This window comes from Prionailurus bengalensis, chromosome X (assembly GCF_016509475.1).
Source record: "Prionailurus bengalensis isolate Pbe53 chromosome X, Fcat_Pben_1.1_paternal_pri, whole genome shotgun sequence".
Lineage (NCBI taxonomy): Eukaryota > Metazoa > Chordata > Mammalia > Carnivora > Felidae > Prionailurus > Prionailurus bengalensis.
Window position 1 is genome coordinate 122,166,660 of NC_057361.1, and position 15,006 is coordinate 122,181,665.

At 36.6% G+C, this 15,006-nt stretch overlaps 1 protein-coding gene across 20 annotated transcripts in view; it reads left to right on the plus strand.

Moving 5' to 3' along the window:
- FMR1 (FMRP translational regulator 1) overlaps positions 1 to 15,006 on the plus strand; it is a 50,613-nt gene that overhangs the window by 10,993 nt on the left and 24,614 nt on the right. For 13 of the 20 annotated variants that reach the window (XM_043570957.1, XM_043570967.1, XM_043570947.1 and 10 more), the window contains 10 exons: positions 2,641 to 2,734; positions 5,267 to 5,338; positions 5,603 to 5,751; positions 6,428 to 6,521; positions 6,607 to 6,723; positions 8,937 to 9,107; positions 9,198 to 9,276; positions 12,875 to 12,984; positions 13,958 to 14,092; positions 14,637 to 14,699. In XM_043570957.1, the coding sequence (XP_043426892.1) occupies positions 2,641 to 2,734; positions 5,267 to 5,338; positions 5,603 to 5,751; positions 6,428 to 6,521; positions 6,607 to 6,723; positions 8,937 to 9,107; positions 9,198 to 9,276; positions 12,875 to 12,984; positions 13,958 to 14,092; positions 14,637 to 14,699 (1,084 nt within the window). The remainder of the gene's footprint in view (positions 1 to 2,640; positions 2,735 to 5,266; positions 5,339 to 5,602; positions 5,752 to 6,427; positions 6,522 to 6,606; positions 6,724 to 8,936; positions 9,108 to 9,197; positions 9,277 to 12,874; positions 12,985 to 13,957; positions 14,093 to 14,636; positions 14,700 to 15,006) is intronic. The other 7 variants (XM_043570951.1, XM_043570956.1, XM_043570955.1 and 4 more) reach the window with 1 other exon arrangement.

Below are 15,006 nucleotides of genomic sequence, written 5' to 3' on the forward strand. Positions count from 1 at the left end.
ATCAGTGACCAATCTTTTCTGCTAGAAGAGTAAACAGAAATACTTAGGGGCCTAGGAACATTAGCTATACGAAGGTACCTGTGGTATAGATGTTGGCATTTTATAGGAAGAGACAAGTCTCTTGACTGAGTTTTTTTTAATACTAATAAAGGGTATTTTCAAAGTAGCCATTCAAGATTCTAAAGTACATATGAACTCTGTAGCCAGAGTGTAGATGTGGTCATGATTTTAGGATTATGTTGAACTCTGAAGAATGGTCCACAATTACAACATTTTGGCTTCTGTGTGCCAAGAGAGTTGATAGCTTCTCAAAAGCAGTTTGTGTAGATCCATAGAGAAAAAGATGAGTGGTTGCTTAGGGCTGGAGGGGATGGGGAGTCCTAACTAAAGGGCATGGGATTACCTTTTGACGTGAAGAAAATATTGTAATATTGACTGGTAATGGTTGCACACACGTGAATATACTGAAAACCGTTGAATTGTACATACACTTAAGTGGATGGATAATTTGATATGTGAGTTATATCGGTAAATCTGTTAAAATGTAGTATCTGACCCAGACATACTGCAATTTTATCGTTAGCAGATTCTTTGAGCTACCAACAGGACAAAGTAGTAGTAGTCTCAGATGCCTGCAACACATTTAGGGGGACAGGGATAAAAGGATTTAAAATATTGAACCCTATTCTCAGCTCTAGACACTAACCTCAGTCCAGAATATAAATTTGAATAACAGAGTAACTTTTTCTGAAGGCATAGAGCCAAAAGCTCCAGAATTTGCCTCTGCTGCTTCAAGTATCCATGGATTTGCATGGTTATACACTAGACAGCAGCATCACACTTTTAACAGAAGAATCTTTGATAACATGAGAGTAATTTTTTTGTAATTATACTCTTATCTGCTTGCTCCCATCACTAGACAAACACTGTTTCCCATAAAGGAAGAGTTATCTTTATTTGCCACTCTTTTAATTTCTCCTGTAGTCTTTAATCTAAGTGTTAAGCAAACACTCGTTTCCTCTCTGCATTCAAGAATGTGTCTGGTTAATGCACTGTCTTATTAGATCAGTTCTCTTTTGTTTTTAATCAGATTTGTATTATAAATCTAAAATTACATTTGGACCTCCTTATTTTCTTCTATACTATATAGCTGCATAAAAGTTTTTCTTCAAACTGTCATTCTGGGGATTTGAAATAAATCAGCTGTATTCTTTGTGTTCGTGGAATATGTTTGAGATTCACCGCTGGGTTTGAGCACATCACTAGGGTTTGATAGGTCCCTACCAAAGTAGTCCCTGCCCATCCTTGGGTGTTTCCTTTTTGTTTTTCTGTTTAAGAAAAACTAATGTTTTATAGAACTTCACACTATATCTACTCTTTCTTTCCTTTCAATCATAAAGAAAGTCGTATTGCCATAATACCAGCTTATTTTAGATGTTATGTTTTTACTTTCCATATTTCACGTTTTTGGATAAAGAATTTGAATTTTTATCTCGGTACATTTAGGATTTAAGATAATTCTTCCTTCTTTGGAACCAAGAAAACTATATTTTGTATTATATGTTTTTGAAAACACACTTAGCAAAGAATTTGTGACATGTTAAAAGTCATTAATTTTCAGTATATATAAAAAGGCTTTTCTGAAGTAAAGACAGCGTTTTCTAAAGTGTCATAATTTTCAAATGTGTATAATTCAGAGAAAGGGTTCAGTCTAATATAGACCTAATCAGATTTCCATAAATTCTAACTTAATTACCTACCCTCCTATCTTCTATATGGCTCTTTTTTTTTTTTAAATTAGCACTTTTCTCAGTAGGATTTTACTAAGAAAGTTTAACAACAACGAAGAAAACCAGAAATGACTGCAGCAGTTGAATCCCTCCAGTGTTTCTGCAGTTTGTCTTTTAATATTTTATATCATTTTGGATATAAAAGAATAACCTGGTGTTTTTCAAAATTGTTCCATATCATCTTAAATTTAAAGACATAGGCAACTTACCAAACTCCTGTAGGCTGTCTTCATCGGGTTTCTGTGGTTTAGCAGACCTTACCAGGCCATGCTGATCAGCAGCCAGCTATCCATGGCAAGAATTGACCACCTCGTGGGATCTAAAATTTAAAGGGGGAAAAGTGAGTTCTGAATTGCTAATGTGCTGACTGCCCCATTTTGCTTGGGAATTAGAGGGCATTTAGGACCAGTTCCTGTGGTCCTTAGAATGTGGTTAAAATTCCTTTGCAAGTAGAAATATGGTGATGATGTTACTAACACTTACATATACTAACATTTAATTTAAGCATCAAAAGAAATTGCTGTTGTGGCCTTGCATTTAGCACTCTTAGAGGTTGAAATTACTGGAAGAAAGACTTGTTTGGAAAATTGTAATGTTGATCTGTTGTGTTTAGAGGAGTATTCCAAGTAGAACTACAAGGCTGCTGTGCTGCATGCAGACTTTGTTGAAATGTCTCTACGTTGCCATTAGGCCCTACTCAGCAGAATACTGACTATTTTAAAAGCATTTGCTTCTTTACACTAGAAAAACAGAGGTTCACGTTTGGCCAAGAGTTGATGGCAGTGTGGTGGTCATTGTTTCCATGAAACCAGAAAGCGTGTAAAATAATTATGTGTTTGCTTATTTGCAGCTGGCAGCCAGAGAGGCAGATTCCATTCCATGATGTGAGATTCCCACCACCCGTAGGTTATAATAAAGATATAAATGAAAGTGACGAAGTTGAGGTAAGTTTCCCCTGCCTTTGAGGAGTGGGAGCATTTAATTTGCCGGAGCCTTTTGCACCCCTTCTCTTTAACACTGTTTAAAACTACCTTGAAAATTACAGCTGCAATGGACATGTGCTTTTGACAGCCGAGTTGAAACACTATGTGATGCTTAACTGGCTGCTTGAGCAGCATTCGGGGCGCATCTTTAGAAGTCACCACTAATTTCCTTTGCCTGCTAGTACTTCTTTTGCCCCTTCCTTCAATCTCTGAATCTTTATTAAAATAATACATTGTTAGCTGACAACTTTGTCTCCATTTTAAGCAAAATGGATTAGGAAAATTAGTATTACAGAGGAAAAAAAGTCATGCCTTGTAGTAGAGCAGCATTCTAGAATTTCTTTAAGTAGCAGCGAATCCTCCCAGTGTATTATTAAAAGCCCATCTATGAGTTTTAGTATAAACACATATAGGGAAAAAATCTTTTCACTGAGCATGCTGTGAACCACGTGTTCATGTGCCATTCATGTCTTTGACTAAAATGTGCTCTGGAGATACACCACGTTAACAAAAACATTGTGTTTATAATTTCTCTAGCCACTGAAAATGCTTTTGGGACTTACAGCACTTGGAGTCTGCTTTATGTTGTAGTTAGTCTGTGTTGTTTCCTTCCTCCCTCTCACACCATTTTAAGCTGCTTCTCTTCGTTCTCTACAATGCCTTGTTAATACTTGCAACTTCGTGAATATTTGTGGTATGAAGGCAGCGGCTAAATAGACATTTATATACAGGTAAGGTAAAGTGTACTAGGTCCTTGAATTCTTATTTCCTGTGCCAGGTACAGGTGGTACACGAAAACTGAAGAGTCTCCTGCCTTTGAGGTTGCATTCTAGTCAGAGTAGCTAATAATTATGGCAGATTAAGTTCTAGAGAAAAAAATTAAGAGGATGGAAGGTGATATGGGGCAGTAATTTTAATTTACAGAATATTCAGGGAAGGTCTCTGGATGTCTAGGCCCGTGTTCTTTTCTCCTTCTAAAGTGGAAATACAATCAAGTACTATTTATTTGCCAAAAATGTACTCAGTACCTACCAGGTATAAGGAGCTGAGCTTGGTTTTGTGAGGTGTCCTAGTAGGAAACACGAACACCATCAGTACCTGAGGACCTTTAGCTGTCCACTTCCCCAGGAGATTACAAGCTTCCTGAAGGCTAGGACATTTGGTCTCTCTGTGTCAGAAGTGCTCTAATAAAGTTTAGAGGGACAAAGGAGACTTTTTTTTTTCCAACTGAGTCATATGACAGGTGGTGACCAATGAGATACTGTAGCCTCATCGTGTTGCCCAACAGTGATACATACCTGACTATATTGTATAACCATTAACTTAGGTTGTAAAAAGGACACAAGAGCACTGGGTCTTTTGGTGTGTGTATATAAGGAATGCTTGAAATAGTGATGGATTAAGGGAACTTTTCCCCCCAACTTAGTCACATGGCTCGTGGGGACCAATGAGGTGCTGCTCTCAGGATGACCTCACTGCATTATATAACAATTAACTGAGGTTATTCCTCTGGCTAGAGCAGAACTGTGAAGAAGTGATGGGGGCAAAAGAGAAAGGTAGGTTGAGTTAACTTGTCACTGCATTGTGTCACTGTTAAATTCAGTTGCAAAAGGGAGACGAGTTGGAGCCTCGAGTTACTCATTAGCCTTAGGCTCTATACCTCTCCTCACCTGTCCTCTCCTTCCTATCCCCCTCGTCCTCCCTGTTTGTTCCTTCTGCCTCTGAGTATTTGTCTTTATCTCTTTTCATGTATACTGTGCTGTCTCTTTTCCTGTTAACCTTGATTTGCTAGTGTCATCACCAAAGCTTTCATGCTGCACATTGTAAGTGAACTTTGAGATCACTAGAGAGATGGGTTAGAAGAGCTATCCGGTATGTGAGAGCAGGAAAATGGTATCCAGAGGATTGCCAGCATGGAGTTGTCCAATTTTTGGAGTTGAGGGAGAGGGAGGGGACAGGAGACCAGAGAGTGACCCAGGTTCTGTTTGCTTAGGCCTCAGGAGACATGACTGCCAGGGTGGTATCCTTAGCGGGCTGAGTGGTCAGAGGCCTCACTCATTTAGTGACCATGCAGCTGGCAGCAGGCCAGGGCCAATAACTTCCAATCACTTAGGTACTTATTAGACTAAAACAAAAACAAGTTTGTACATTTTTAAATACGTTTTTGTAGCTCACAAAGTATCCAAGGAAAGCATGCCCAGGTTTATGAACAGCCAGCTTTTCTTGAGTATTCATATGCAGAGAACTGATGATTACTGCCATAGAACAAAGAAAATAGGAAGGCGTTTTGTACAGGGCTTTCCCAGTTAATCAAGTAGTTTCTGATTATGTATCTATGTCTAGATGTAAGGTTGCAGTCTACTTTGAGGCATAAAACATACGGGTTTGAAAGACACCTGGCTCATTTTAATAATTTTTTTTCATTGTCTGATAATCTGTAGATTTCTGAATGATGTTAATTATGAAATAATCTATGTTGTAATTTTTGTGTAGGTTTATTCCAGAGCAAATGAAAAAGAGCCTTGCTGTTGGTGGTTAGCTAAAGTGAGGATGATAAAGGGTGAGGTAGGAAAATGCATATTTAAAATTTTTTATACTATTTTCCTTTTCTCAACTCATGTATTCTATTTCAGTGTGGATTTCTATTTTAAAGTAATATGTAACTTGTCATTTCATTAAAATGTTTTCTCCACATGTTCAGTATGTTTCATGTGTGTTAGTTGATCAATTTTTTCCCTCTAGAGAGCTTAAAGATAACTGAATTAGGTATAGCCTATTGTTCTTACTTCAAACCTTATGACCAAGCATGACTTTATCTATTTCTCTCAGTTTTATGTAATAGAATATGCAGCATGTGATGCTACATACAATGAAATTGTCACAATCGAACGTCTGCGATCAGTTAATCCCAACAAACCTGCCACAAAAGATACTTTTCATAAAATCAAACTGGACGTGCCAGAAGACTTACGACAAATGTAAGTTGGTATGCAAGAAATGCTGAGGCTTTACAGGTGATATGCAATTAATTTAAAAGAATATAAAGTTTAAAACAATAGAATTCAAGTTTTAAATTCAGTGAACTTGGGGAAAAAATGGCTTGCATTTGTGTGTAAATTTTTGTGCTTTCCGATTCATATACATTTCCTTCTCGCCTGTAAGTTGGTCAGCAATTTTTCTTACAGAAAAGAAGCAAGCAAACAAAATTGGGTACCCTGCAGCTATCCTCAAAAGTTTTCCACAGTTAACTCAAGAAAATTACTGACTAATCCTACATAACTGAAATAAGAAAGCTTGGCAGAGGAGAGTACCTCCCCTAAATAATGTCACCTTTGGTAATCTAAGACCACAATTAATCTCTTAAGAGCATAACTGGTGTTTTCCTTTCTCTAATCTCAAATGCTTGATTGTGCTGAGTATTACAGAGATGTACAGCAAAGGAACCTTTCTCTTTAATTTCAATTATTGGAGTGGACTAAGTATTTCAGAGATGTACGACAAAGGGACTAAACTTCTAAATGGATATAGCATATTTTGCATGCATTATGTTTTCCATGATTTCACAGTTGTACTAGGTGCAGATCTCTGCTCGTATTTATGCCAGTAGTTGCTAATCCTACATCTTAGCTTCACGGTGGATATTTTTATTTCTAGGTGTGCCAAAGAATCGGCACATAAGGACTTTAAAAAGGCAGTCGGTGCCTTTTCTGTAACTTACGATCCAGAGAATTATCAGCTTGTCATTTTGGTGAGTGTTTTTGACTTGGCTATTTTGTTATATTTCATTTGGAGTATTTGCTTTGATAATAATGGTATTGATTTATATCCGTTAGTCTATCAATGAAGTCACCTCAAAACGAGCACACATGCTAATTGACATGCACTTTCGGAGTCTGCGCACTAAGCTGTCTCTGATACTGAGGAATGAAGAAGCCAGTAAGCAGCTAGAGGTATGTGGCTTTCCCTAGCGCTGCTTGTAAGGCTATCTAGAAATGATAACTGTGGAGTCATAAAACTTGAATATGGGCAGGTTGTCCTTTATTTACTGTTTCTTAGCAATTCCCTATATTTTATATTTGGAAAAATTAAATTACAAAGCCTAATCATACTAAAGTTTTTCATGCCTGAGGCTTCAGAGTTAAGTAGCCGTTGATGTATATTAAGGAACTTCTGGTCAACTCACTTTGTCTAGAAGTTCATCAAAGCTGCTAATAAAATGAGGCAATGCTTCTTCCATATAACATGTTATCATATAAGTACTAGAGAGTATTTAAATATCTAATCATATTCCTTTCATTATGTATGTTTATCTCTGTTTAAAAGGGTATAGAACTTCTTCATTCTAATTGGTTGTCACTCTTTAAAACTCCTGTCTTCAGATTCCTGCCAGAGGCTATTTCCCTAACTTACTATTGCGTCTCTTCAGGTGCATTTTATCTACTTTTATTAATCCTCCAGTAATTTCCATCACCATACATTTATTTTCATTGATAACTATCTAGTATTTCCATTCATTACCATAGAAACTAAATAGATTTTAATGTCCCAATTCGAGGTATTGTCAGATTCCAGAGTTGCTCATCATTATTCATTTCATTAGAGGGAAAACACCATGCAGTTAAAACAATAAAGAAAAAGAGTTCCAAATTGCATTTTAAGAGAGAAGGTAGTTAAGGCTGTATTCTTGTAAATAGCCTGTGAAACTTGCCACCTTCCCACTTGATGTGTGATTGCTGAACTCTTACAGGAGAGGAGACATTCCTGTCTCCTCTTGCTACTTTGTTGTCCTTACGGCCATGGAGGTCTGTTTAATTGGTTTTTACTCTCATTCTTTATTAATGTCCCTGTGTTCACCCATTTGTGGTTTCTTTAGCAATTCTCTCATAACTTTTAGGCAAGAAAAGCCTCCTTATTTTCATTGTGAGTATTATGGAAAACATACTCCTGCCTCTTAAACATCTAATTCTTCTTAAATGATCTGTTACGATACCTTTGGCTTACCATTTATCAGAAAATTATCAGTGAAAAGAATGAACCAGGTGAATGAACCAGGACTCAGAAACAAGACTTCTTGAAAAGCCCTAGGAATATTTGATACATTTTGTTACTTTAATCTACAAAATGGATATTATACTTTTAAAATTGTTTACAGTAGTTACACTCATACATTCAAGTTAGCAGGTACGTTGAATCCTGAGAAATTCGTGTGCATGCCTATCTTTCCTCACTACTAATATTAAAGAGATCCACATATTCAGATACGAAATTTCCATTTTTCAACATGAGCCACTAATATGTTTGGTTTTCATTAATGGCATGCTAGAACTAAACATTAAATTTTGATAATGCTGTTTAAAGAGAGCAATTATCCACAAGTTTGGGGTCTCCGTGTAACTAAGTTCAGTCATGACTGAAGATTTGAAAGAATTCATCATACTTGTGGATCCAGATCACAAGGTCTTACAGACTCTGATCTCTTTTTAGGTTGCACGTGCATATTGCAAGATAAGTTGTAAATCTTTGACATTCTACAATCATTTGATACAATTTTTTATGATTCTTTTCCTCAGGTTGGGGAGGTGGGGGTAGGAGAGTATTGTTTTAATGTCATCGCTTCATCAGAGGGATATCTAGACCACAGTATTTAATGATAAGTTACAGAAATGGTGCAGTTTCCAGGGAAAAAAAGAACAAAAAAATATGTATATGTACTGATATCCTTCAATAAAAATGAAGTGAATACAATTTTCTGAAAAGATGTTAAAACATCTTTTTTTACTTAAATAACATTGAGTCTGTCAGATCCAGTGAGCTGGTTTTTATTTGGGAACATTTGATCTGCTTCTTAAGTATAACATGGTTGATGTCATTGGTTAACTAAGGCAGCCCTGCAAAAAGGTTTTCAAAAGTTACCTTGGAAACTTGTCAACAAGCCCTTTGCTATTAACAAAAATCTCTCAGATGGCATTGACCTTCAGTAACCCAAAAAGTATTTATGCTGTTGCAGGGAGGGCGGGGTGGTTCTCAAACCTTGAAAGTTTACAACTGAAAGTAATTTATAGGCCCCTGATACGTAGAGTCAAGATAATTTACATGGCTGGCCTAAATACAGTTGTCTTAATAGTTGATAAAGCATATTAATCAAATGTGCATTTCTCTTCAGAGTTCAAGGCAACTTGCCTCGAGGTTTCATGAGCAGTTTATCGTACGAGAAGATTTGATGGGTCTGGCTATTGGTACTCATGGTGCTAATATTCAGCAAGCTAGAAAGGTACCCGGGGTCACTGCTATCGATTTAGATGAAGATACCTGCACATTTCACATTTATGGAGAGGTAAAATTTTACTAAGTAGCTTTTTTCTAAAATAAACAATATTTCATGTGGCTCATCTTTTGTCTTAAATCTGTTCCCCTTTGCTGTTAGGATCAGGATGCAGTGAAAAAGGCTAGAAGCTTTCTGGAATTTGCTGAAGATGTAATACAGGTTCCAAGGAACTTAGTTGGTGAGTCAGAAATTACGTTGACATACACTACAAAAGCAACAGTTAAACGATTTAGTTATACCGATAGAATTCCATGTTCAACCACTTGGAGAGTCATTTAATTGAAGCTGTATCTTTGAAGTATGATCTGTTGTTACAGTGTACAGAAAATATTTGATAAATATGCTCAAAACTGAGAAGGTGTACAAAAGATACTGCTTTGCTAGTTCAAACCTACTAGTGCCTGGAAGGATAAATTTTGCACAGCCTCTTCGGTGTGTATCTTCTATATCTTAAAATTAAATATATTTCCTTAAAACAAATGATATTTGAGGACTTTACAATTTGGAGGAGATTGGTATTTGATCTCTGATGGGCTATGAAATGATGGCATTCTTAATTATCTCTGAGTTGAAGATATGAATGTAGGTTACTTAAATCTAGTAAGTTGCAAAGCTAAAAGTAACTCCGAAGGTCTCCGGGGCTTTTTGCAACATTAACAGTAATTCTCCATTTTGAGTTTGAGTGCTATTGTTTCATTACTATCACCATCACAAGTACCAGAAAATACCAGAAACTCTTCACCAGTGCTCTCAAATGCTGCAGATGTCTTTAGCAGAACATAATCAAAATAAGGTGCAGTTTTTATCAAGAGCACTACCTACGTTTTTAATTTATACATAAAATTGGGACATACTGCCTATACATTTTTTATTTTCTGAACTTGATATCACAACTGATTACAAAAAGTAATGCCAGGTCTTTGGAAAGTTTAAAAAAGAAGAAAATAAGGATTTCCTATGCATTTTGTTCTCATAGTTTCAGTCCTGCTTAGCCTGCTTTTATTTTTTGTCAGCATAGAATTATAAACATCTTCCTATGCCATTAAAAACACTGGAAATAATATTCTCCTGAAGAAAATTTGTTAAAGGATAAAGACTGGTAAAATTAATGCAGAATTATTAATTCAGCTGTGTTGGACAGACAGCTAAAGAATGTGATGTTATCGAGATAAGTTGGACACCAGTTTTATGGATAGCACTGTCCTGATTTCCTAAGAATAAGTAGGGTTTTTAATGATACTTCTTTTCCTTTTGTTTACAATTTTTCAAGCAATTGCATACATTTTGTAATTAGAAAAGTTCTCTTAAATTTAGGAATTCTTATAAAATATAGCCAATAGACTGCTTTTTCAATAATTACCAAACAAAAAATTCGGTGTCAGATTCATTGAAGTTCATTTGGGCAATGGCATGATGCCTATAGGGGAAAGTTCTCGGGTGTTGGATTTAGATTTCGGTCCCTCCTTCACTTTTTGGTACCTATTTAACCTTATAACTAATTCAGCCCCCTTGACTCTTATTTTCCTTACCTCTAAAAATGTCATAATAGTGTCCACCTCACAGGGTTGCTTTGATAACTAAACAGGAAGTTGTAGGAAGAAAGCTAGAGGTAGATATACATTACCTTATAAGGTCTGCACGTAGTAGGGAACTCTGTAAATATTACCTCTCATTGAGAACAATTCCATCCAGTTCAGTAGAGCAGAATTGTAATAAGCTGTCAGTTGGTATTTGGAAATAACTGTGTGATGCAGAATTGCATTATCTGCTATTAAAAGTGGGTTCTACCTGTGGTCTTACGTAAAGAGAAGAGGCTCCCAGAACTGACCTTTCAACAGAAAGAAAGCCTGCTGAAGTATGATCAGCCTGGGTTTTGTTTAGTTTCTAGTGAGTACAATAAGACAGTTCTGTTTTAGAGATTGTCTACTACAATACTGGGAATGTTGAGAGTTTTCAGAAAGCATTTTTGTAAAAGATTTGGCAAGGCAGATCTTTAGGGAGATGTCTAATTAGTATTGAATGAGTTTTCTTGGAGTCACACTGTATATGATTTATGATCTCTATTTTTCACAAACTCTACTATGTACACAGATTGTCAATTCTTTTCTGAAAATTTGCTTGTTTTTCACCCCACTTTGACAGTGAATTCGTTTAATTATTTTGTTAGCTATAGTTAACACACAATACTCAGGATGGTTAAGATATTAATAGCAACATGTGACAAACTCATTTTTCTTTCCTAACTCGTTTAGATATTTATTAAAATCAGCATTCATTCACGAAAATCCAAATTTTCTAGATTAAAAATGAACCGTGGGATGACTCCATACAACTTCTCTCTCCCCCCCACCCACCTCTTTCATTTGAAGAGAAAAGAAGCAGAAATAATTGATGAAAGGACCTACCTATGTCAGGAATCCTGATTTAGTGTCAGTTTTGTTCCCTGACCACTGACCAGTCAAAAGAGGTTATGAGGGTGAGTGAGGCTGCAAGATATGGCTAGAGGGCCAAGGTTATGCTGATTAGATGAACCACAAGATCCTATTGTGAGGCCTTTTCCCTAGGTTCTGATATCTAGGATTAACTCCAAGCAAATTTGGGCTTCCAGTTTTTCCCCTATTCCTGCCTTTGCTAAGGTGGTAGACCAAGCACGTGATGGACCTGGCCAGTGTAGGGGTGCCTTAGGTGCCTTGGGAGGGCTGGCTCTTAGAATCCCAGGTAATTCACATGTCAAATTCTAAAACCAGTACTTCTTTCATTTGTAGTGTCTTGCTTTACACTAATGCATGCTGATGGCTATGAAAGCAGTCATTTCCCGGTTAAGGCTATGATTGATTCAGTTGTACAAAGGAGGGGAAGAGTGCCTGTTAATTACTGATATTTGACGTCTTTGGAGTTTTAACAGATGTTATTGAACAATCGTTAATCTCAAACTGGTTTAAGTTTTCTCATTGTGATTTTGAGTTATCTTAAAGTGTGACTTCCTAATCTTTCATTCTGTGACTAATAAAAGATTAAGAAATTGTACCTCACCTTTTAATATACTGATAAAATCTATGAGCGATGCACAGAAGTAATATCATGTTAACACATTGGCCTCAAGAATGTGCACTTCTTTTAGGTGTTTGTATAGCTGCTTAAATCACTTTGAGACTTGGAGTATCTTTTATAAATGTGCCATATGAAATTCTAAAAATATTTACCATGGGCAGAAAAGCAGATTTAAATCAGGTACAGATAGAACTGAAATTGTTGAATGAATAAGCAAATGTATTTTCTAGTATGTGTCCTTCCCCTTAATTCCTTTCACAGAATTTTGCAGAGTGATACATGCCATTGTAGCAAGTTTCAAGTATACCCTTTTATGCAAAATAAGACCCTATCTTTGAACTTCCTTAAAGATTCAAAATTACCCCATCAGTTCATGAGATGTAAATACCTCTGACGCTTTACCAAAATAGTTTAAACAGTGACAAGTTAACGAAACAAACCAGTTGGACTCTTTTTGAAAAGAGTTTCTGTTTTGGTTTGGTTTTGAAATCTTACACTTTTTTAAGTTTATTTATTTAGAGAGAGCCAACATGGGGCTTGGACCCACGAGCCGGGAGATCGTGACCTGAACCGAAATCCAGAGTTGGATGTTCAACTGACTGAGCCACCCAGGCGCCCTGAAATCTTACAGTTTTATATATAATGTGATAGTTTACAGTGGAGAGTGCTTACTGGTTTGAGATCGATTTTAAAACCAAACATGAATTATTCACTTCTTCATTTAGGCAAAGTAATAGGAAAAAATGGAAAACTGATTCAGGAAATTGTGGACAAATCAGGAGTCGTGAGGGTGAGAATTGAGGCTGAAAATGAGAAAAGTGTTCCCCAAGAAGAGGTATGTTGTAGTGCATGTGTTTCTAGTCTGTCTGATAAAAGGTTTCTTTTTAAGTGCATTTACTTTGAGAGAGAGAGAGAGAGAATGAGCAGGGGAGGGGTAGAGAGAGAGTGAGAGTGAGAGAGAGAATCCCAAGCAGGCTTCTCGCTGTCAGTACGGAGATCGACTCGGGGACTCGATCTCACAAACCACAAGACTATGACCTGAGCCAAAAGCAGGATGCTTAACCGACTGAGCCACCTAGGAGCGCTGTCTGATAAAAGTTTCTTAATGTTTTATTCAACATGTAAATTTGAGGCCTCTGTAATATGCACATACTGGGAATGTAAGAATTCTGACAATTAACCATGCCAGTCATTGTCATAGTTGGACAGTGACTTGGGACTAGTTACTTGAATCCCTTGAAATCTTCTTAATCTTTAAAATGGATGGTCATAAAATATGAAAAAAAAAAAGAATATGAGGCACTTTTCAAATATTACTTAATGTTGCCGACAGAGATCAAGCTGGGTCACTGGTTAGGTTTTCTGGCTTTCATCCTTTGGCTTTTTGAGTTTGTGTGTATGTGTGTTTATTTTGTGCGCTTTAAATTTTTATCTGGGCGTAGCATCTCTTTCCAGTCTTTAAATGTTATAATCTTCACTTTTATCTTCATGAATATATGCTTTTTGGTAAAAGTACTTGTGTGGGTTGGGGGAGGCAAGGACATACTCTTCTGTGCAACAGTACTGTTTGAAATCCCCCCAGATTGCCATAATTTTCACATATTGTCGAATCTTCTTTTGTGAAAGGTTCTTTTAGCTGATGCTAAATCTTTTGGGCGTTTTACTGCATAATACTTGCATTCTGTAATTTTTTCTGCCAAAAATGTTTATGATAATTTATATTTGTAAAACATGGTCATTGATACAAAAATGGAGCTAAATACAGTCTTTTAAATTGGTCATTTTTTCCTTTTGTGTTTTTTACCAAGGAAATTATGCCACCAAATTCCCTACCTTCCAGTAACTCAAGGGTTGGACCTACTCCCTCAGAAGAAAAAAAACATATAGATATAAAGGAAAACAGCACTCATTTTTCTCAACCTAACAGTACAAAAGTCCAGAGGGTAAGAAATAATTATCACTTTGAATTATACTCAAAGTAATTTCTTTGACCCAGATGTCACAATTGGTGTTTTAGGTGTTTTCTCTGGTTAGGCTTATAAGGCTACACCTGTTTTTTTTTTTGTTTTGTTTTCTGTTTTTTGTTTTTTGTTTTGTTTTTGAAATCCGATTGCCAGCTTATATGAGAGATTACAAACCAAAGTGTTACCTACTTCTCAGTTTATTCACAGTGACAAATGTGATGCTATAAACATAAAATATGGGGTTACATTTAGTGATCACATTTTTCTTTTGAGGGTGGTCTTTCATTTTTTCATGCTGTATCTCTTGAGATTTTACAGGTTGTGGTAGCTCAAAATGTACCTTCTGTTAGATGCATTAGTTACTACTTAGAGCCATATTTTAGAAACTGGTTTTCAATATTTGAACTAACCTAACTGTTTAGAAATGGGTTTAGAAGTCCTACAGTGAAAGTCCTGCGTTCAGGCTTCTGTGTATCATTTGTTATAGTTAATGACATCACTTGCATTCCTTATACTGCTTTAGGTGTTAGTGGTTTCATCAATTGTAGCAGGGGAATCCCAGAAACCTGAACTCAAGGCTTGGCAGGTAGGAAAACATTCCTTGAAAAATACATTTTAATTTTATATTTCAATGTTTATGCCCCTTGTTAAGAGAGACTACAAATGATCATCAGGGTTGGGGGATGGTGGAAGAGTGTTTGGGGGTATGTTCATCCATTGCCCTGGGGTGAGAGCTCAAATTCCTTCCTGTTGCTTGTAAGGCCTTGCTTTGACGCCCACCTGTCCACTGTCACCTCTGATCGTTCCTCCCTTTTGCCCTCCAGAGCGGCTTGGGCCATACTGAAGTAGAGTTCTCTGAACACTGTTCTCTCTCTCTATGCACTTGTTTCCTC